The sequence below is a fragment of the Rhinolophus sinicus genome, chromosome 6 (genome assembly GCF_057876585.1).
Source record: "Rhinolophus sinicus isolate RSI-liver-muscle chromosome 6, RSI-T2T, whole genome shotgun sequence".
Lineage (NCBI taxonomy): Eukaryota > Metazoa > Chordata > Mammalia > Chiroptera > Rhinolophidae > Rhinolophus > Rhinolophus sinicus.
The window spans coordinates 6,414,368-6,438,471 of record NC_142506.1 but is presented as its reverse complement, the minus strand read 5'-3'; the positions used below and the strand labels follow the sequence as shown (position 1 = coordinate 6,438,471).

The 24,104-nt window shown below is 40.5% G+C and overlaps 1 protein-coding gene across 1 annotated transcript in view; it reads right to left on the bottom strand.

Annotated features, from left to right (window-relative positions):
• DNAAF11 (dynein axonemal assembly factor 11) overlaps nucleotides 1-24,104 on the bottom strand; it is a 48,572-nt gene continuing 24,468 nt past the window's right edge. Inside the window, exons 7-12 of the mRNA XM_019724001.3 lie at nucleotides 23,254-23,331; nucleotides 20,527-20,592; nucleotides 19,259-19,328; nucleotides 18,444-18,539; nucleotides 5,744-5,829; nucleotides 1-354 (exon numbers count right to left, since the gene is read on the bottom strand). Coding sequence (XP_019579560.3) covers nucleotides 177-354; nucleotides 5,744-5,829; nucleotides 18,444-18,539; nucleotides 19,259-19,328; nucleotides 20,527-20,592; nucleotides 23,254-23,331 — 574 coding nt within the window. The 3' untranslated portion in view covers nucleotides 1-176. The remainder of the gene's footprint in view (nucleotides 355-5,743; nucleotides 5,830-18,443; nucleotides 18,540-19,258; nucleotides 19,329-20,526; nucleotides 20,593-23,253; nucleotides 23,332-24,104) is intronic.

The window sequence follows — 24,104 nt, the reverse complement described above, 5'->3', positions numbered from 1 at the left end:
AGGCACACTTTTTTATTTTAAAGTAGCTTAAGCATATTACTGGAGAGAGTAAGAGCTGAAACACTGCAGTGGTGCTACTGACAAATAACTCGGTGTTTACCCCCTAAATGATATGCACACACTCTCTGCACTGAGCAAAGCTGGGCCTGGCAGGTCAGTCACTGCAGCCCCACGTTTCAGATCAGTGGGGGGACTTCGGGGTTATCTTCAAAGTCGGGATCGCCCTCACTCGGTATAATTGTGGGTTCAGATCGGACTCTTCTGGGCACGTGTTTTTCCCCCTGAACTATGTTAGCCACATCAGGGAAGGAATGCTTGCTAGGGTCCACTTCCAGTCTCTCAACTTGCTGGCTTCTGTAGCAGTGAAAAAGGGAAAAGGCAAATGATGTGTCATTTAAACTTAAATTTCAAACAGGTTCAACTCACTCGCGCATCTATTCAGCAACCATTGGCAAGTGCTATCCCTGGAACATAGGAGGGACTGCCCCTGGTTTCAAGGAGCTTAGAGCCTTGGAGAAGCTAGAATCTGCCTCTGGGAGTAATAGTCACAAGGTGCTAAAAGGTGCTACCGGGCTGTGCGAATGCACAGCAGCTGGAGGAGAGGTCACCTGAGCAATTCTGCTCACTTCCAAGCCCACAGCCAGGGGCGTCAGAGAATCACTCCCGCAGGCCTTCCTCCTGAGTGGAGGTAATCAGGCTCACGGACCCTGTGTGTCAGACAATCCCACCTGCCATGCTTTGGCAGGGGCATTTTTGGGCCAATTCAGGTGCATAGCAGAGCTCCGCCCACCAATTTCCCCTCCCACAAAACCCTGCTGCTACTGTTTCCACCTAGTCCTCTTGGCAATGGCTGCCATGAACCGAACACGGAAAGGCCAACGGTTCCCATTATCGTAGTTGTAGACACTCTGGATAATACAGGCCACTGGGCTGCTTTTCTGGCAATTTCTATTCCAAAGACCTGGAGCTTGGCCCACTAATTGGTATTTATATAGCGTTCCCCCAGTGATTCTGATGACCAAATTATTTTGCCATTGCTACACTACTTATTCAGTCAGTTATTTAGCAGATATATAGTAAGTGCCTGCTATACTCCAGACACCAGCAATCCCAGGGGGTGTGCAAACAGATGAGCTTCCAGGTGACATCTAATAGGGCAGTATGGTGCTCCGATATAAAATTTATCCCATTGCCATGTAATTGTCCATCATTGGTCCATTTCTCTACTAGACTAACATCATTGAAGCAGAGGGTTTGTCTTTTTCATCTTGTATCTGTGACATACAGCCTTACTGAATAAATCCTTGTTGAATACATGAAAAAAAATCTGTATACTATTGTTGGAAAATGAAATTCAATAAGCCATTATCTGTGACCTAAAGAAAATCACAGTCAGTCTAACCCTGGAGTTCCAAACTGATGTCCTCAGACAAAATTCATGCAGGGGACACGATTGGTCGGTGGGAGGGAGGTTGGATTATCTTTGGAAAGTATTCACTCTGTGTTGTTCTCGCAGCTCGTCCCACTCCCCCCACCCCATCCTGTAATCTGCTCAGCCCTTGAAGGCATTTGAGTCTTTGATTCCTCTTAGCATTTTGACTAATCCACACAGACCTGCTGACGAAAATGACAAAGTAGACAAAGAGTATAAAGTAGTATATTCTCACTCAGATGGTCCACTATAAACTGTGCAGCAAATTATAGTTTTCAAAAGCTGAACAGTACAGTCATTATTTAATACAGCTGTGCTTTTTAATTACTATGTTCTTATCTAAAAGGCTATGATATCAGTGGCTTAATTAAGGAAATGTCTAAATTCAGCTGTTATAATTATGCTGCCCTTGACTTTGTGGAGTTCAAAGAAGAACTAAATAAATGGGGAGAAATCCCATGTTTATGGGTAGAAAGATTCAATATTGTCAAGATGTCAGATCTTCTCAAATTTATCTATACAGTCAATGCAATCCCAATCAAAATCCCCGTAAGTTATTTGGTGGATATGGACAAACTGATTGTAAAGTTTGTATGCAGAGGCAAAAGACTCAGAAGGGCCAGCACAATATCGGAGGAGAAGAACGAAGCTGGAGGACTGTTACTCAAAGACTCACTATGCACCGACAGTAATCAAGACAGAGTGTGGTACTGGCAAAAGAATAAAAAAATAGATAAACGGAACAGAAGAGAGCCCAGAAATAGACCTCCATAAATACAGTCAACTGATCTTTGACATAGCAGCAAAGACAGCACACTGGAGCAAAGATAGTCTCTAACAAATGGTACTAGAAATACTGGACTTCCACATCCAAAAACAAAAAAAATCGAGACACAGACCTTACAACCTTCACAAAATTAACTCAAAATGGATCATTGACCTAAACCCAAAATGCAAAACTATAAAACTCCTAGAAGGTAACATGGGGGGGAAAAAACCCTAGAAAACCTTGGGTATGGTGATGATACACCAAAGGCATGATCCTTGAAAGAAATAATTGACAAGTTGGACGTCGTCAAAATGAAAAACTTCTGCTCTGTGAAAGATAATTTTGGGAGAATGACAAGACAAGCCACAGATTGGGAGAAAATATTTACAAAAGACATCTGATAAAAGACTATTACCCCAAATATACAAAGGACTCTTAAAACTCGACAATAGGAAAACAAACGCAATTGAACCATAGGCCAAAGACCTTCCACAGACACCTCACCAGTTTAGTTAGATGTGCAGTTGGCAAGAAGTGTATGAAAAGATGCTTCATACTATGTCATCAGGGAAATGCAAATTGAAACACCGAGATACCACTACGGAACGGAATGGCCAAAATCCAAACACAGACAACAGCAAATGCTGGCAAGGATGTGGAGCAACAGGAACGCTCATACCTTATTGGCGGGGATTAAAAACGGTGCAGCCAGTTTGGAATACTGTCCGGCAGTGTCCTATGTAACAAAACATACTCTCACCATATGACCCAGCAACCGCACTCCTTGCTATTTACCCAAAGGGGTTGAAAACATACCCACATAAAAACCTGCACACAATGTTTACAGCAGCTTTACTCATGATTGCCAAAAACAAGAAGCAAGCAGGACGTCCTCCAGCAGGTAAGTGGATAAATAGACTGGTGCCTTCAGGCAATGGAATACTGTTCAGCGCCTAAAAGAATGCACTCTCAAGCCATGAGAAGACATGGAGGAACCTTAAATGCATGTTACTAAGTGAAAGAAGCCAATCTGAAAAGGCTACATACTGTGTGATTCCAGTTGTATCACAGTTTGGAAAAGGCAGAACGATGGTGACAGTAAATAGATCAATAGTTACCAGGGGTTGAGGGGAGCGAAGGATGAATGGGTAGAGCAGAGGATTTTTAGGGCAGTGAGGCTATTCTGTGTGATACTATGATGGTGGGTACATGTCATTATACATTTGTCCAAACCCAGAGAATGAATGACCCCAAGTTTGAACCCTAATGTAAACTCTGGACTTTGGGTGACAATGATGTGTCTATGTAGGGTCATCATGGTAACAAATGTACCACTCAGATGGGGGACGTTGACCATGGGGGAGGCTGTGCATGAATGGGGGCCGTGGGTGTATGGGAAATCTCTGTGCCTTCTGCTCAATGTTGCTGTGAACCTAAGACTGCTCTAGAGATGAAAATCTGTTTTTTTTTTAAAAAAAAAAAAAAGTTACCATGAAGAGAGTAAGAAGGCAAGCCCAAGAGTGGACCACGTTTTATAATCCTGGTTCCACCACTCACTTAGCAACTTTGTGACTTTGGGCAAAGTAATCCCTCTGGTCTTCAGTACATTAGGAATAACAGGATTTCTCTTGCAGTTATTTTGAATACTAAAGATAAGACGGTGCACAGCATCCTACAACACTGAGTGCAGGGACGGCACGCAATACTCAACAGATCCATTTTTGAGGAAGTTGGCTGTCATCGTGTCCAGTGCCACTGGATCACAAGAGGTTGCCAAATCTGTTACCTCCCCCCAAAACGTGACCCATCCCGTGTTGATGAACAAAACCCTCCTCCATGTGTTCTGCTTCCATCCACTTGGCCTCCACAGCGCGAGGAAAGGACCACTCTGGCTGTGACAGGCTCGAGGGGCCCATCCCGCCCTCCCAGCGTACTGGTGCATCTGCAGTCCTTCTTCCCCTTAAACTACGACCTGCCCGACCTCGTTTCCACGTGCAGCCTTAGTGGGCAGCTGTTTGGTTAACGGGTTTGCCCAGCCAGAGGCTGAGGTCATGTGGATAACGAAGCTTGTCAACGATTCGGGAGCACCACAAACAACCCTCACATAGACATACTATGGATGGTTGTGAGGTGATCATTCCTCAGGAGTAACGATGAAAAAGAAAGACTTCTCGAAAATAACATGAGAGGTATTACTAGGAAGGGTGGTGCGAAGACATTCCTAGTCATCACATGTAATCACAGTGATGGTAGTTTTCCTGGGGTCCGCAAGCTCCCCACTGTTTGGCTTCCCATCCCTACAATTCCTCCCAAATTAGATTCAGACTCTTTACATGTGCTGATGCTGCTGGGGGTTAATTATGACCATGAATATTCATGATGACTGTATATTACACATGTATCTGGAATGGAAATCACTAAGTTAGGAAATACATGAGTGGACTTCCAAGGTTAAAAACAGCTCCCCACTTTGCAGTAGGAATTCAATTCTATACCTGTTCAAATCAATCCTACGTTTGAAAATCCCTACCAAACTTCAACAGTTGTCTTTGAATATACAGCTGCCCGATTGCTTGTATTATGCAAGACATAAATATAGCTCTTGTTCAGGTATTTTTATAATGATAATTCTAGCACATACATTTGTATCACAAAGATAGTTTGCCTTGGTTCAAAATAGATTTTGCCATCTGGATGGTTAAGAGTCTGGAAATCATGACGAGTGGAAGGAAAGCTTGAACGAACATTCTAAGGAAGAATTGAGAAATAACGAGAGCTTTGTCTAAAATACTGTAAGGGATGTCAGTGCTTACGGGAGGTGGGCTGTGTTCCGAAGGCCTCAGGGGGCAGAGCTGGAATCTTCAGTTAGGAATCAAGAGAGGCTTCCTAACATTGGGAAATACTCAGAATGGGGTGAATATTCTCTCAAGAGGGTGACGACCCTCGTAGAAAAGAAGCTTAAGCAAAGGCTCAGTGATGACCTATGATTAGGAGGTTGACAGGAGGGCACGTGACGGGGCCCCTTGGCCCCTGACGCCTTGAGAGTTTTATAATCTATGAAGTGACAGGTGGGTCATAAAAGGGACACCGTGTGAGCAGCATTACAAGCAGGGCACGAGAGTTTTGTCCCAACATGTCATGGCTACACGACCTTTGAACATTCTACACTTCTGTCTCCCTCCGTTTCCCCATCTGTGAACAGAGGGTAAAAGAGTCTGTGGGTTAAATGTGTTACTATGGGTAGCGCGCACAGAAGAATGACTGACACAACGCAAGTGACCAGTAAAAGTCATTCGTGCTGATATCACCACCCTTGTTGTCATGATCAAGAAGGTGGGACCTGTATGTACACAGATTTGTCTTTTAGGGATCAAGAGCCCTGCAAATCAAGAGTCTAAGTTTTGGGAAGAAACATTAACATTCATGGTAGCCATCATTTCAAAACTTGAAATAATTGTATCTTTTCAGGAGGTGCATTCTGGCCACCAAATGACAATGAAGAGAACAACAATAAAGCGACAGACAGATGGGGGAGGTGGTACCTCTTGTTTGTTTGCTCCACGCTGCTGTCCGAAGTACTTTTCACAGGCTTGGATGCTCGTTGGCCACCTGTGATTACTTCTCCTACCTAAACAAAAACGCAGCACGCATTAAGTGGTATACTCCTCTTTGGTATGTCTTCAAAATTTATATATATATATATATATATATATATATATATATATATATATATATACACACACACACACACATGTGTATATGTATATAAGCATGTATGTATGTATATATATAGTGCTAAAATGTTTTAATTCTAATTTTCACCACATAGTCCACGGCAGAGACAAACTTGAAGCCACTCTACATGGTGCAACAAGGTTAGATCACAAATTGTGCTTGTTCACAATAGCCTTGGCAAAGCCACGATTTATCATTTGACTGCCAAGGGCCGGGCAGGGGGAGGTGGTGAATGAATTTATTTGACAATGAATTTCCTAACAGCCAGCAACACGCCAGGCACTTTTTAGGGTGCTGGGGATACAGATGTGCTGGGGACGCTCACTGCCTTTGAGGAGCCCCCAGTGAATGTGCTGTGGAGGAAAGCACTCTGAGCTGGGAGCTGCGGGAGCCTGCTCTCCAACTCTGTAAAATGAAGGCGTTAGATAGGATCTCGAAGGTCCCTCCTCGGTCTGAAAAGCATCTTTCATTCTTACACTTCTTTTAAACTAAATAAGCTCAGGCCTAGGCATGTGAGGTCTCAATAAATGAAACCGATTGATTCAATTCAACACACATCCAGGCCAGATTATTCAGACCCGGTACTTTCCCTTAGGAAGCTGCAACATGGAAGAGTGTGGGCGAAGAAGAGAACAAGGAGGGTACATGCCTACTGATGTGATGCTAGCTGGTATGTTACATACTTTATTTATTTAACCCCTACCTCCCAATAGTCCTATGAGGTGGGCATCACTTGCAGGTGAAAAGAAGGAATGTTAAAACTCCTCATGTTGCCTTGGCTCACTGACCAAGGTGGGGGCTTCTCTTTCGTTGCAAGGGAGAGAGATCGGGAGTGGGTGTACTTTCCTCTCCGCCCCATCAGCGCCTCCTTTTTGGTGAGAAGGTGCCTCATTACTGCTTACCTGCCCCCAAGAGGACTGACCCTTCCTCCGCCCTGCCTGAGACTGGATGTGTTTCACAGCAGTGATCAGACCCATACACCTGATTACGGACAAAGACCCGGCTTGGGCTTTGACGGCCCAGTCACAGCCCCTGTTCCCATCTGCTGGCTCAGGCAAGCACGCTGAACTGGCCATCTGTATTTGGGGAGGGAGTTAGGAGGCCCCACTTGGCCTCAATCCCAAAGAAGATTGTCTGATCCAGTCTTTATGAGACCTTTGCATTGCAGTCTGGGCACTTCATCAAATGGATAGATAATCTCCCGTTTGACTAGCCATTCTTGGTTGTATGCTCCCCAGGTCAGAACCCCCAAAGCCTAGCCCATTATTTATCCCATGTGTGCTTCAGGAAATGAATGATGAAGGAACAAACGAAGGAATGTGTCCTAGTCTGGAAGACGGTAGCATTCAACTGGTGTGTGTGTGGGGGGGTGTGTGTGCTCTTAAGGCTCAGCGCCCCACCATGGCAATCCTTCTACTATGCGGTGGTACAAGGACCAGTGTTTTTGGATAGCGAACTTGTGTATTTTTCTATCATATTTTAAAAAACTCAATCTGAGTATGTCTGTGTGCTTTAGTTTAGCTCCTGACCCCGAAGAACAGGAATATAGGTTTGCCTTTCCTTTCCCATAGACCTCATAGACAGGCCTGTGCGCAACGCAGAAAGAAAGGTCTTTTCTACAGAGAGAAAGACCACCTCTTCTACATGTGTATCAAACAGCAACTGGGAAAAATACCTGTAAGCAACACAAATGGTTTGTGCCATGGCCAGACGTTTGCTCAGTCTCCAGAAGAAGAAGAAAAAAACCAAAAAACAATGAATACTGCATGTACTAAAGACGACCTATTTCAAATCTGGAAGAGTTTGTTCAGAAGTGTTTTCAAAGGGGTACAGCGTGCATAACAAAAACTTTGGGGAGAATACTATGGAAGAATCAGCGAGTAAAGACACCAATGCTACGTTTACTGGAGAATTAAACACAATACTTCATGGGAAGGCTCACCCAACAAAGCAGGTCTTTATTACCTTCATCACATACAGTTTATTTTGGAGGAGGCTAATTCTAAAATGTTTTATTTGTTATGTTTTAAAATATACTTCATGCCATAAGTTTATTGTTTCCCATTAATTTCTTGCTGGCCGATGATGTTACGTTTTTGGACATTACTATGGCAGCGTATAGATGATTACACTATTTTAACACGAAAACTTGAACTGGTTTTCTTGCTAGTCTCTCACTGAACTAGTCCATTGAATACAAATACTGCCCCCACCTCTCTGGCCTTAAGGTGGGGGCCTTAAGCCTTAAGGAAATGGAAATATTTTTCAGTTGCTATTGATTCCAGTGCTGGTTCATTAAGCCATATTAATGTCAAATGGGAAAGAAAGATGGAATTTTGGGGAGACCACACAGAGATGCCTCCACAAGGAGGGGAGTGGAGAGAAGTCATTACAGTAATGAGAAGTGGCACCACCCTCTTGCAGGGTCTCAGGGGGCAGCGGGACCTCTGAGACATGGGCCTGCATGGTATGTGTAGAGCAGCCCTGTCCACGAGAATGTCCTACGATGATGGAAATGTTCTGTGCTGTCCAACATGGCTACTGAGCATTAGAAATGTAGTTGGTGCAGCTGAGACACTGAAATTGCATTTAATTTTAAGTCATTTTAATTTGTGTTGACCAAGCCAGAGAGCCGGAAACGTGACCAGAGTGAGCCCCAAACCCCTGCGTGGGCTGCCCGATGCTTCTTCGGGAGTGAAGGACATCCCGTCCATACCAATTACCCCTAATGCATTTGTCCTCCTTGACCGCGTGGCCTTTTCCGTTCTGGAACTCTCTGCTCCTTCCCTGACGTGCCTGGGGCCTGGAGTCTACGTGTCCTAATCTCTCTGTTCAGTGGGGGATCTAAGGCTGCTCCCAGCCCCTCAGGACAAGTCTGAACCCCGTCTGCCCAGAGCTCCACGAGGAGATGGCTGAGGCGTCTGCTGGGCCTGCATCGCAGCTCGGCTTCTAGTGCCTTCCCTCCCCCCCTCACCATTCATCCCTAGGCCCCTCCCTAACAAATATTTTACATGCTCATCTGCATCTCAGAATCTACTTCCCAGGGAGAAGAGGCACCTTAGCACCTTTTTAAAATTGTTTTTTTCTTTTTAAATATTTTAATTACCTCAATGAGGCCAATGTTAGTTAAAATTCGTTAAAATATCGACTTGAAGAAAAAAGCCCTTAAGCCCAAAGTACAAGTTTTGTATTGCTTCATGTTGTCAATGCACGAAAGAGAACGGGAACATAGGCATAATTAGAGTCTAAAAACACCCCCTTTCTAACACTTATTTGTCACATAATAAGCTCAGACAAAGATTCTCTGTGTTGATGGAAATGCAAATAGAATCACAAATTTGGAACTTTCTTCACAGAGAATTTGCTATGCACCAGAATCTAAATGTGTTTCTTATTTTTAAAAGATATTTTCAGCTCAGTGAGTTTCAAAGGTTCTCTTAAGTTGAAAAGTTAGGAGGAATTAAAAATTAGCAGTGAGAAAAATATTATTAGACTGGTACAAAAGTAATTGCGGTTTCAAAGGTTAAAAATAATTGTAAAAACCGCAATTAGTTTTGCAGCAATCTAATAACACCCAACATTCGCATTCACAGCAGGTGAAACTCTTCTGACAAGAGATCTCATTTTCCCAAGTAGAGGGCCATAGTTTCAGCCTTCCGAGGCACCGAGATACCGACCTTTGGTTTCCTACTACACCTGCCACTCTTCCTCTAGGAAGTGAAGTTCATTAACGTCAAGCGTCTTGTTCATTTGTGCTACGCGTGTTGAGGGATGCCTAATGGAAACGTTGTAAGGACCAAAATATGGTTAATAAATGAGATACTGTGGGACTAATGGTTTCCTGAATCCATAGAGAGAAATGTAAGCAACTACGTGAAAATTCAATTGTGGGGCAGGCATAAAGGGACAAATTAATGCTGTAATGATAGGCAGCATTATTTTAACTTTTATGGAGTGCTGCAGTTGAAAGCTGGAAATGAACATGGAGGCCGTAATCAAATCCACTTTGCTACAGAACGCAACAGGCCCCTCTGAGGCTTTCCTGACAGACAACTGTCCAGCCTTTGCTTAAATAGCACCCCGGGCTGGCCAGGGTCTCTTACTTCCTCAGGCAGTACCCTGCGCTGAGACAATCTACACTGACTTTAACAACATGTATGTGGTTGCTTCGACAACTATAAAAGTTCCTAATACAAGAAACCTGGATTATGTGAGCCTAGTAAAACTACAGTAAACAGATGCAAGGGAGGGAGACCTAGTTCTCAGGCTTCTGTTTAGGTTGAAACATAGAAACGACCAACATCTGACTATTTTTGACCTATGAATCCTGATTTCCCATAGTTCCACTTAGCAGTTATTTACATGAAGTTAAATAAGAATGAACAATCAGTCACGCCATTTCAGATGAAGGTTTATTGGTGGCCAATTAAAAGAGTAAAGGGACAAAGAAAATGAAATATAATCAGAGACACTTGTTGAGAAAGGAAATATAAAACAATCAGTCTTTTAACTTTTTCCTGCAAATTTATCTTAAATAAAAGTATTCACGCATATTGGAAGTAAATTTCTCCTTCTCTTAGGTTTTTACCTCGTATCATAGTTTCAACTGTTAGTTACCTCCATTAAATCTGTTCAAAGAAGTATTTACTGAGCACAGACTCTACGCCAAGCACAGGGCTAAGTGGCAGATATAGAATGATAGATTAAAAAATTGTCCCCGATTATCTCATGACGAATAAAGACGCATAAGCAATTAAAATACATTGAAGTGCAATTGATAGATATATGCATGGACTGTTACGGAAGCCCAAGGAAGGGACACATCCTGGGTGGAACAGGGACCAAAGAAGGCTAACTGCAGGGTGTGAGGTTCGATGCGAATTTTTAAAAATAGGTAGGAATTTGCCAGAAGATAGAAGTCATGCAGGGGATGAAGAACATTCCAGGGCAAGAAAAAAGCATGAACAAAAACGGGAAAGTACATGACCACATAAGCTAGCGGAGGATATTAGGCAGATAATCGCTGGAAATAAGGCTGAAGAGTTCACTGGGCAAAAGTCAGCTCTTGGGAGACTTCATTTTAAGGTACTTGGACTTTGCACAAGAGGTGATGGGATCCTTTGCAGTACTTCTCCTGCCCCCGGCTCCCCTCCAATGATAGTTATTCATTCATCTCAGTTGAAAGAGCAATATTTTAAATGTTCTTTCTTATTTTCACTAACCAATGTGTGTGATGTTAACAAAAATGCTAAGTCCATTGGAGGGATGGCTTTTGAAAGAAGTATTTCTTTCCTCGCTAGATAAAAATACACTTTTCTTTCATTTTAGACTATGACAGTCAGGTTTCTGCAGCCGCCCCCACCTCCCCAGCCAACTCTACTCTGCAAATACTAATGACATACAATCCTGTTGGGAAAATGTATAAAAGTGTGCAATGGCCATCAACTTGATTGTAAGAATACTCGCATGGAAATTGCTGGCTAATTAACTATTCTGGGCTTCAGTCTGCCTATAGACTACAGATATGTCCACCTTTTTCTAGTTTCCCACAATGCACTTTGGACTCTCCATTCAAGGTCATGTAGTACTTATCCATCCTCTTAAAAGGGGCCATTTGCATGCAGTACAATCCATTAGGCACAATTTCCCCAAAGAACACGAAAGTTAAATGGATATTGTCCTTAAAAAGAATTTAATATTAACAACTGACTTTTATACTCTTCAGTCCAGGTCTCTGTGGTATTTTAAAGAGGGTATGACATGCCATCCTAACTCATAATATCGGTACTGAGCTTGTTTACCATCATATCCCAATTTTATTTGTTGCTTTACTCTACATTTTATGCTCAGTTACATTTCTATGGACTTATAATTAAATGTAGTTTCTCTATATTTTTTCTTTTCAAAATGAAAATGAGGTTTTCGTAGGGTTTTATCTATTATGAACTTTTAAAACGATCTCAATTACATTATTCAAAAATAAATGGTTCTACTTTTTGTTGATGTCTATCAAAGACGGAAATTGGTCATAAATCTTCTAATATAATTGATTCAGTTGATTTTTTCCTTATGTTTGTAAGACTTTAAATACTGTACAATCTAGTGAATAAAAGGCAGTTGGCTCTTTATATTATTTTTTGTTACTACAGAATAATCCTGTTCCATTTAATGCTTTAAATTCTATCATGTCTGATACTAATTTTGCCGTAACTATTCTCATTTTGCTTGCATTAACTTAATATAGCTTTAGACATTTTTTTCTGTATATATTTCCTGTGTCCTTTAGATGCAGGTGTGTTCTTGTAAGCTGCATAGCATAAGTGATTTTACAACTATTACTTTCCTTACAGATTTTCTGCTATTTGTGTTTCCTTCCTCAGGTTTTTCTATTTTGTATAATTATACTGGCTTTTGTTTGCATTTCTTTTCTGTAATGCTTTGTAATGTATACATTTCTATTTAATTCTATTCATTTTCTCTGAAAATATTTATATTAAATATCAACATAAATAAAGTGCAAATTATATATTTGGAGATTTTGAAACAGAAAGTGTTTATATGGTTGTTCTCCTCACTCACAATTTCCATATTTCAATCTAAGTTTTATAAATCACATAACTTTCTTTTCATATCACCTTCACTACTCTTCCAAAGGAAATAACTTTCTGTATCTTTTGAAACCTTATTCAAAAAAAGTACAACTATTTCCATAAGACTGTTGAAATACTTTAGAAAGATGACAGCGTCTCAGTAGCAGAGAGCTCATGGGTGAGGAAGATATTGTGACCTCAACCCTAACCCTGCAAGAAGACATCCCTGGGGTGTCTAATTCAGTGCAAGTCTTCCTTTCTCTTTGCATTTCCAAGAATTTCACAAAGATGCCCAGCACACAGGAGGCGTTCGTTAAAATGTATAGAACATCTGAATGAGTAATGGCACCAGACTAGAACTAAGAGAAGATCCCGTGAGACGCCTATTCCTGCCTCTTCTGTCTACAAATGGGGAAGGAATGGTTTTATGGGCTGCAGCTTCAGGTGGGCTGGGCCCTGTTGGTGCTGAGTGTATTTGGGGGAAAAGGAGCTTGGGAGCCGTAGAAGATCCCACAGTTATGACTGTGACACTAGTCTCTGAGCCAATAGCATAATTTCAAGCTTAAGGGAAGACTACTACAACTGGGACATCTAACCTGGGTCAAGGACAGACCTGGGTCTCTGGGGGTGATGGGCAGGGAGTCAGCAAGGAGAAAACAGGAAGAAGGACCAGAGAGACCCGGATCATTCTTTTCCTCTTCCACAGTAATTCACACAATGCTTTATGCATACTACGTGCTTAATAAGTCTTTGATGAACAAATATTTGAATTGATTAATTAATAATTCATTAATTGACTAAAGTTTTTCATAATTTTGCAGCAAGTCTTCTATTTCTGAATTTCTGACTTCTGGCACCTTACTTTCATGCGGTGACAACCCAGACATGCTAACTAATTCCCTCATCTGATATTAATAACTTCCATATAAGTTATTTATGGGCACACCATCAGTTTTGCTTAAGTGAACACACTGAACACCCTCACCCAGGCCTCAGAAGTGATTTCTAAAAATGTCTCCACATGTTTTTCTTCGTAGAACTTCCAAACTGTCTAAGTCCATTAGATACCAGCCTGCCTTGATGTACGCCAATGATGTGATTTGGAGAACGGCAAGTGGGCTCGGTCACTGGAGGCACAGACTCAGCAAGGAGCCCAGCCTGACAACTGACACAGAAGGCCACTTTCTAACAATCCCGATATCAGCTGCAGAGGAATCGGGTCACTTGTAAATTAGCCATCTTCTTACATATCTCTGACGTTTATATTGATTAATTATCCATAATTGTGGTACTGAACATTTGAATATGCAAAGCTCAGATTCCCGTAAAGGAATATTATGAATACAAAACTTCAGAATCAATAAGACTTTTTTACTTTCCTCTGGAGAGAGTATATATCTATCTCCAGCCTTATTGTTGATATTTCAGTAACTTCATTATTTCTTAACTGTGTTCTTATTGACTTTACTAAGAAAAGCACATAATTCACTGAGCCTATTAAGAAAGTTTTCTTTAAAGAGAACAAGATCTAATATATGGTGATGGAAAGAGAACTGACTCTGAGTGGTGAACACACAATGTGATATATAGATGATGTATTACAGAATTGTACACCTGAAATCTATGTAATTTGACTAACAATTGTCACCCCAATAAACTTTAATTAAATAAAAAAAGAAAACCAGATCTTTTTTCTATTTAAAAGAAGGTCATTAATCAACAATTTTAGAAAAATATATAAATTACCACTGGCGCATTATTTAAAAATCTTTGAACAGATAAAAATATCTGTACAAGTCAAACATTTTTGAAGTATATTCTATCTCAAATAAATACCGTGTTTCCCCCAAAATAAGACCTAGCTAGACAATCAGCTCTAATGCGTCTTTTGGAGCAAAAATTAATATAAGACCATAATAAATATTAATCATAATAAAATAAGACAGGTATAATATAATATAATATAATATAATATAATATAATATAATACCTGGCCTTATTTTAGTATAGTATAAGACTGGGTATAATATAATATAATATAATACCAGGTCTAACATTAATTTTTGCTCCAAAAGACACATTAGAGCTGATTGTCCGGCTAGGACTTATTTTCGGGGCAACAGGGTACATATTTGGCAGCAAAGACAATTTAAATTTTGAAAAACTGATCAAAAAAATAAGAAGGATAAGAACTGGCTTGAATTTCAAAATTACCCAAGTTGTCTGAGGAAAATTTTAAAAGGTACCATTACTGGTATCTATAAGTGAAATCAACGTTGAGTTACATAAGACAGTTATGTGGTTTTGAAATAAAAGTAGAACAAACCTAATGAACAATGGGTCCTTCAAAATTCTCTTATACTTGTGAAGCGCAATCTTATCTGACAGTTCCTCACGGAGGGTCGTCCACACAATAGAGCCTCAAACTGAAAACACGTCATTTAGGACAAACATCAAGGACGGCAATGACATTTAAAAAGACAACTGTCCTTTTACAATCTTGCTCAGGACAGTCTCAGTTGGAAATACCCTCCTTTCACATGAGAAAGGTCAGGCTTATCTTGCTTGGCCTATGCCAGCAGTAGTTCAGAAGTGCTGGGGCACTTATGCCACCCCATCCCCCACACCCTCCCCACACCAGGGAGCAGCCAAAACCAGAGCCTCAGGGGCTGGTATACTACCTTCTGACCCAACTCCATCACCCCTGAGGCAGAGATACCCTGGTTGCCTTCCCTTCCCTGCTTCCCAACGAGCACTGCCTTACTTCCCAAATAAACTCCTGTACTCATATCCCTGCATTAGGTTCCACTTCTGGGAGACCTCAAATTAAAACAGTGTTTGACAGTCTGTGTCTCACAATTTAATATCTACAATAACCGTGGGACTCTCAGGAGGAAGAGAAGCAACCTGGCATAACCAGATTCCAAAACACTGACTAGGTTTCTACTGGGTCCCACTCAGGTCTCTGTGAGTGCCAAGTTTAAGTTGTACTGTGTGTCAGGTACTTAACTGAAACAAAAATCTATCCATCCACCTATCTATAATTTGAGTCCATGGATTGAGTTTAAATAGAGGAGAGAAGGGGTCCCAGAACTGAATGACTAGACATGCCAACTTTTGGAGGAAGAACCAGCAAGCAAATGCAAATGTCTGTTTTAAGAGTTTTGCTGTAAAGCAGATCAGGGCAATACATAGAGAGGGATGTTTCTATTTTGTTCTTAAGAAGAGAGATGATTCAGCATGTTTTAAAATATAAGATGCAGACAGGGGAAATTGGATGAAGCAGTGGCGAGAACAGAGAACTGTCAGAGGGGGGAGGGAAAATGGCCTTTCGAAGGCAAGTGGAAATTGGATCCAACACACATCTGGGGAGTCTGGACAGATCGCAGACAGTTCATTCGTAGAATCAGGAAGGTAGGCCAAGCAAGGGGAGAGATGACAGTTGAACTATGTGGAAATCAACCTTTGATGCTTCTAGTTTTGCAGTTGGAAGTTTTAGGAGTGAGCTGAGGATAAGAAACAATGCACTAAAGGAGAAGTACAAATGGAACAAGAGCATCTAAATCCAGCAAGATGCCCAGGCAGCCCTCACTGCAGACCCACTTGAAATGAACCACCAGAGACTAAAAGTGAATTTCTGATGGACACATGACAAGTATATCTGAACAGAAAGTATTGAGAAATAGACGTCCAACTAATAAGAAAGGGAACCTGAGACTGTGTTTTTAGAATCATGGTCTGCAATATTGACCTTAATCGTGACCTTTACCTCCGTGCTCAAGAGAGAAGAATCCAGCAAGAGGTTCACCAAGTCAAGCTGTAAATATATTTTGTTCTTCAGTTCACATGGCAACTTCCTTAATCTCAGTTAATTATTCTGAAAGAACCCCCAAAGGAAATCATGAAGCATATTCCTGGAGTGTTCCTGTAACTTGTCAATTGAGAATCTAGATGGGAGTTTAATTTAATGACTTGATGCAAGCTTCACAAGGAATGCAAAATTTCAGTTAAGTCTTGTTAACTTGGATTGTGATGAGCTCATGTGCTAAAAATTCCCGGGCTGGTGATGATAAGACTGTTTATGTAGATACAACTCATCTGACCACACACTTAAGAGAATATACTGCAGGCCAAACCTAAACTCTTAGAAAATGCGAAGGGGGAATAATCCACTTGAAATGAGAACTAAAATCATACATGTGGTGCCTGTAAGGAAACTTTAGAAAATATGTGGCACTTATAGAGAAAAAGTACCCCCCCCCAAAAAAAAAAGTCCGAGCGACGTAAGATATGCATAATAAACGGAAAAACATACATTATTAGATATACAATGTTTATACTTTTCATGTGTATTTCACATGAAAAATTTAGACAGATAGAAAAACAAAAAAGATAATGGAAAAAGAATGCTGTGTTTATTTAAAAGATTCTTAAGTAGTGATAGCAAAGGCTTTCTGATCAATTCGCCAGGCACCCAGCAAAGGGTACACAAATCGTGTCTTGATTTCCTTTTAGGAAATACCAGCTACCATTTACACTTTGGCTTTTCTGTTAGAATGAGAGTTTCTAAAAACAAACAAACAAACAAACAAAAAAAAAAAACCACCTGCCGATTACAGTGTCTGTCATACAAACTCTCTATCAAAGCACTAAGGTAATTAAGTTATCTCTTAGATTTCCCTATAGGCGATTCTAATTAGCATGGAAGCATTTCCTCAATTTGTTGTAGTCACCAAGGACAACCGTATCTTACAGTTGTGTTTGTTATTTCTTTTTTGCTTGACGACAAATCTTATTTGTTGTTTTACTGCCTCCGAATAAAAATACATAATTGATTCCCCATAATCAATCTGTTGTACCACTGGCTCCGGGAAAATGCAGGATTATTAAATTATTATAGAAATCTTACTGGTTCATCAAGTTTACCCTCTGTGGCAGACACGCCTGCCCCATCCTCCGTTTCCTCCTCACAGGCAGCACCCCATTTTGACCGGCTTATCTAGTCTTCCCCTTTGAAACCGGAGTGACTTGGGCAAAGGTGGCCACACCCCTAGATCATGACATGACATAAAGTAACCAAATACCAAATAATAAAAACTAAACCAAGTCCTACCATCTCTTTGGCCAGAGATTGGGTCGACTGTCCAGAGATAAGTTAATCAAGGCCTGTTGGGCTCTTCAGCTAAACTGGCTTAATCAATCCCTGGGAACTTTTATTCCCTGGTGATAGGAGATCTCTCTATGTCTCTTTCTCTGATTCAGATCAGAAGTAATCTATACCCCTCCAGCCCCCCAAAAATAGACAAAAAAAGAGTTTTCCTTAAAATAATATCTTGTCCATATCATAAAAATACTATGAGAAATAATACCAGCGATATGTATCGAGTGCTCACTATGCTATGAATTTTTATGAGTATTATCTCCCTATCTTAGGACACAGAGGCCTAGAAAGGTTCATAATTTGTCCAAAGTCACAAAACTAGTAAGCTCCATATTTGGAATTCAAACATATGCGTATTCTTAGATACCCAAGGCTGCCTACATCTATCTCCTCTCACAGTTATTTGTAAGGAAAGTAGCTATCACCGTGTGATAAATATGTACAAAGGTACATATCTGCTCCACTTGGAAGAACCGTGTGATGTATGAAACCCAACTCCCACCACACTCGGGTCTGCAGAGGTAGGAGAAGGCTGCAGAGACAAGTACCCCTGGTAGGACGTGGCCCCGACCATATCTGAGTCTCGGCTCTGTTCTCACAGGTCTGTGTTCTATTACCTAAGCTGGTGTGAGTAGATTTTCTGGCTTTCTCAACCAAAGGAACCGTGATCAGAAGTCATAATTAGCCCCGTCAGGTCAAGTACCTTCAGGAACCAACATGTCCAGGCTTGAAATTGATCCAAATGACATTACCTACCTTGGGCATGCAGATTAGCAAATGCCCAGTTGTCTGAGATCTTTTCACAGAGCTGCTGTCAGGTTTCACTTCCGCAGGAAGGACAAGCTGAAATGGCTGGAAATGAACAGGAAGTGTCATGGAGAGAGAGTGAATGTTTCATGAGAGAGAAGTTACTTCAAGAAGTATCTTCATTATAAATTCAAGATTCACCATTCAATTAGAAAATGTGCTTGGACTTATTAGAAAAAAATAATATATGGGCTATGCTTGATATGCACGAACTAGTTTACATATTTTAATGAATAGTCTAAAAAAACTGTTACCCATCACAAACAATGAAACACTCATTGGTCCATTTATGTTGACATGGCCGATAAAGAATTGGTAGATAAAAATTCTTGTCACAAAACATCAACCGATCTCCATTGTAAAGTCGTCAAGCTACCTCATACGCTCAGATTTAGCAAAAACTATTTCAAAAATGATCAAATTACAGTACATGAATAAAATCATTGACAATTTTAAATGGGGGTAGTATTTAAATATAATTTCAAGCATTGGCTACCACATATATAGTCATCAGCTTCGGGAAAAGTACCAATGCAATAGATACACATTTAAAAACTACTAGTTTTATCAAACTACAGAATGGTCAGCAACCATTACTGCTGAATACTGTTCCCCTGGTATAAAATCATGTGCCTAAAAAATAGCTCTCTGCTTGGGTTTCTCTTTTTCTATTTTAATATTGCTTAAATATTTTTTCAGGCAACCTACCTTACTTAGCCCACGGCTTGGCTTTTGAAATTGCAAGTCTAAAGCGTTATGCTCACCTTTCCTTTGACCATCACTCGCACATACGTTGGCTGCACATCAACATCAATTAAAGAGGTATCCATATACCTTGCAAATTAAACATAATAAACTTACTACATCTTGTGATTTTCAAAAACGTGAAGTTTGCAAATGAATTTCCAAGTACAAATTCCCACTTCTGGGACCATTTTCAATGAAGAGAGTTTCAAATTCCCATGCTAACCAGGTCTTTAAAACTTACCCTTGAAATAATCCCCAACCAAAGGAAATGCAATATATCAGCAATTTCATTTTTAGACCCACAAATACACTTGGCATTGATTGCCCCTCACCCAAAAATATCTGAGGCCTGAAACATCAGAGGTTTGCAAAAAAAAAAACACAAAAAAAACAGCTTGGCATGTTTTTTCGTGAATATTTTATTTGAAGCCCCGAAAACCGACTTGAATAGCCAGGAATGCTGCATCCACTATGCTTGGGGGCTGCCACCGCCAGCTTCTGCTTTGTTAGCTGCTCTCCATCCCCTGCAGCAGCTGCCCTGATACCATCTCCCCTGGACTGGCTTTGCTTCTCTGTGAAGGCACATCCCGCTGAGCAAGCAAAGCCTTCCATCTAGGGCAGTGACCCCAGGATCAGGTGGCAATTGTTCTCCTTGACTCTCAGAACAAATGAAAGATGTACATTTCACCTTGCTCGGTTAGCCACATAATTATTTTTATATGTTTTAAGATATTGATTGTGAACATCAGAAAACGCAGTGATGATTCAAAAATCACAGACACCTCCTGGGTAATTCCAGGATAATAATCCCTCTCACTTCACTGGGTTACAAGAAATTCAATAAAATAGAGTATATAAAACAGCCCTTAAAAAGAGAAAAGCCTTTATTATAATCCATGCATGTAAATGTTTCATGATTCCCTCATCAGTATTCATTCATTCATTCATTCATTCATTCATTCATTCATTCATTCATTCATTCCTATACTTATTAAGCACCTACTAGGTGCCAGGCACTGTTTTAGGTGCTGGAGATATAAGGAGGAAGGAACAAATAAATATAAAACAAAGTTCCTGCCTTGACCACAAATTTTTAAAAATACAAGTTAATTTATAGTTTTTCAGGTAGAAACAAAGGGAGAGGTAGAAAGAAGTGCTGGGAGAGGAATTGGTGCTGTTTGTCATCAAACCAAGTTTCCTTTCAAAGTGTTTCACAACTCTAGAGATTGCAGAATGAAAACAGATAGAAATGCCGTTAATTAAGTGCATAATGAAGCGTCCTTACCTATACACAGCAAGGTCCAGGATGATCTGGTTACGTTTTTCATCATCTTTCAAAGAGAAGTCAAGTCTAAGGAATAATCCATTTTGGGGGGAAAAAACAATGTCGTTAGCAATATTTTACAAACAGCCTCATCCCTTTATAAAAAATAAGTTTCATAATAATTACCTAATGATTTCCAATGACAAACTTATTTTGGTAATTGGACAAAAAAAATGTCTATGTTAATTCAAAATTTTCAGCAGAAAACAATATATTCATAAATTATTTCTGTTTACATTGTTTAAATGTGGCATTTTTAAGGTAAGTTGCATACAAAAAAAAAATTATCATTGGTGCGGAGCTAGAGACATCTGGTGGTTAAAGTTTTCCTTTCCATTTCTTTCGCGTTTGCTAGAAGCAAACCAGAACACTGGAATTATGTATGGAGAACTAAACGCTATCTTTGTCTCTCTTTAGCCAACATCTTATTCCTTAAGTTTTAAACAGTCTTGTTTCCTTTTTCCTTGCCATCTTTACTTCTTCTCCTTTCATAGCTGGCCTTTCCATTGCCTTCATAAATGCTGACACACTGCCCATGATATCATCTCCATTTTATAGATGAAGAAACAGAGGCCCAGAGAGGTGGTCGTGGCTGGGAGAGAAGCCATATGAGCCTGGAGAGGCAGGATTTCAAAGCGCTAAGCCTTTTAACTCTACCTGGAGGCTGAGTCCTACGTATAACTTCCATAGTCAACATACTGTTCAGCATTACTTAGTCATTTCTATTTTGAACAGTTCATTTATATTATTCTATAAAACACATCACCCAACAATATTAAAGAATATTAGCTAAGTTGTTTGGAGAAATATAAAATTAGCCATTGATCTGGCTTTGAGCTGCAGCATGTCCAGCTGTGAGGGGCTTCAGTTGCTTAAATGACCCATGCATTCTTTATCTCGTGTCAGGAGCTTTTTCATATACTGTCCCCTCTGCCTTGATGGCTACTCCTCAATTTTCCAGCCAGCCAACTTAAACTCTCCCTTCATATATTGCTTGAAAGGAATTTCAGAGAGGTTTTCTATGGCGGAGATTGCTATCATTCCCCACTATTTGCTCCCCCTTTTTCTGTAGTAACAGGACCCCTGATTTTTAACTAGGAACAGGGCTCTGCAGGACAAAGACTGTATTTTCTAGCCTCCCTTGCAGCTAGATGAGATCACGTGGTTTAGTTCTGTGGAGGCAAGTGTTTTATGGCACTTTCCAGGAATTTTCCTAAGAGAGGGAGTGTGTGCCCTTCCCTCCTGTCCTCCTCCTTTATTCAGCAGAGTAGAAGAGATTACAGGAGGCTAAGAGCTGAACCATAGAGACTAGTTAACAAGCTACTGCAATTGTCCAGGTTTTGTTGACAAAGCATAAGCTGCAGAGGGCACAGTGGCAGGGATGGGGGTCAGGCAGGTGGAAGAGAATGAGTTAGATTAGATGGTGTACAGAGCCACATGGGAATAGGATTCTGGATGATGACAGATGACCCAGGAAGGTAAGGAAGGGTGACCACGTGTCATAGAGGGAGATGGTGGCAGGGGTGGTGATGGGAAATCGGTTCTTCATAGAATCCCCCTAAACAGAATTAGTCTTAGAGGCAGGCAAAGTGGTTAGTGTGATGAGAGGAGTGGGGCACAGAGAGCGCTGGGGGTCTCCCCTAAGCTCTGTTGTAGGCTAAAAAAAGACGTTTTCCCACTATATTTTTAATATCCAAGAAGGCAGAAACCTGTCATATTCACTGCGGTATCCCCCGTACCCAGCATCGTGTGTTATGCTGCATTCATGCTTGTTGGATAAAGAAGGTACATGTGTGTATGAAGTGGTGGGGAGGGTGAGATTGTAAACTTGATCACGGAACTCACTAGAATCGGGTTACCATGCACAAGTCAGACACACCAGCTATTAGCTACACGACCTTGGGCAAGTCACTCCACCTGGCTCAGGTTCTGGACCTATGAACAAGAAATACTGCCTATCACACAAGATTGCCGTGCAGATGAAATGAAGGATGCGTGGCTATGATTCAGGATGGTACCTTTACCACGGTAATGGCCTAGCAAACAAAATGATGAAAATAAGTAGATTTTGAGTAATGAAAGGAAGCAAACAAGATTTAGACCATAGGCTTTTTGGTCTGTATTTCGGCTACAAAAGGCCTTTTTAGGCTGCTTTCTAGTTTTACATTTTAAGACAGCCAGCTAGAGTACATCAGATATTATTATACTTGAGGATTTCCAGTTTGAATATTTTTCCTCTCATTAACTTCATGGAGGTATTTATATCAATTTCCTTCCTTAGCTCTCGAATGCTCTGTAAATGTGTTCCAGGGTATGAAGCAGAGGGACAGGAGAAGTAGCAGTATTCTCAGCCAGCTTGTTCATGGCAGAGTTTTAAAAATTCATAAACACAACAATAATACACTGGCAATTTTCAGGCATAAAATTGTAGATGGTCCAAAGTTTCAGGGGATATATAAATAACTGAGATTTCCATATGTCAAGATCATTTTCTGGATGCCAAGAAAGTGAAATATAACATTATGCACTTGAAAACATAATTTGCTTTCAAATATGCACAAATGTCACTCTTATTAGAGTCATCGAGCTTGTTAAGAGCGGTCAGATACACTCTCTGCAGAGCGAACCTGGAATTGTAACAATCAACCCACACATTTTGCTTCCAAGTCTCCATGTGGCCTCACGTACTTGGGCTCGTTGACGTTCAGAGCTTTCCCATCTTCAGTGACCAGTGTCCTGGGTAGTTTCACTTTCTTCTTTTTTCCCCTTAAGATGAGGGGTGGATGGGAACAAGGGGCAGCAGGAAGAGGGAAAAAATAAACAAAGAGAAGAGGAAAGTAATTAATATTTCTGAGAAACAGTTTAAGAAAAATTAATCAGATATTTGTGAATATCTGTTCACCGTTACGAAGTCCATTCCGTTGCTGGGAATTGACAAGCAAGCCAGACTTTTGCAGGGTTGTATCGATGTCTGTAAAGCAAAAATGTGACCAAGACAATTTGCCAGATAATTCAAATGGGGGAAAAAAGACTCCTTTTCATGAAATAGCCATTAATATTTAAATAAGTCCATCTTATGCATGATTTAGCCAGACCATTGTCAATTCTTCATTTGTGCATACAGCTTCTGCTCTAGTTACAATTACAGTTTTTTTAAAATGCCAAGTAGAATGTATTTTGCAGAAATAAAAATACCAGTACATAAAAGGATGACTATCACAGCATTATCTGTAGTGGCAAAACCCTGGGACTGTCACATATGCCCACCAATGGAGGAATGATTGGATTAATTGTGGTATATTCATGCTATGAAATATTCTACAGCTCTTAAAAAAATGTGTCCACTCTTTATTTACTGATCTAAAGAGTGACAGAAAAGGGCTGATGATGTATTTAGTGAGAACAAGAATATAAAATATAAGTCCTTTTTTTTTTTAAAGAGCCCATATCCTACACTTGCAGAAATGACTCATCCAATTGTAGAGGGTAGAGGGAGTTCTGGTGAGATCAACTCAAGCCTTTTAACACTCATTACGTTG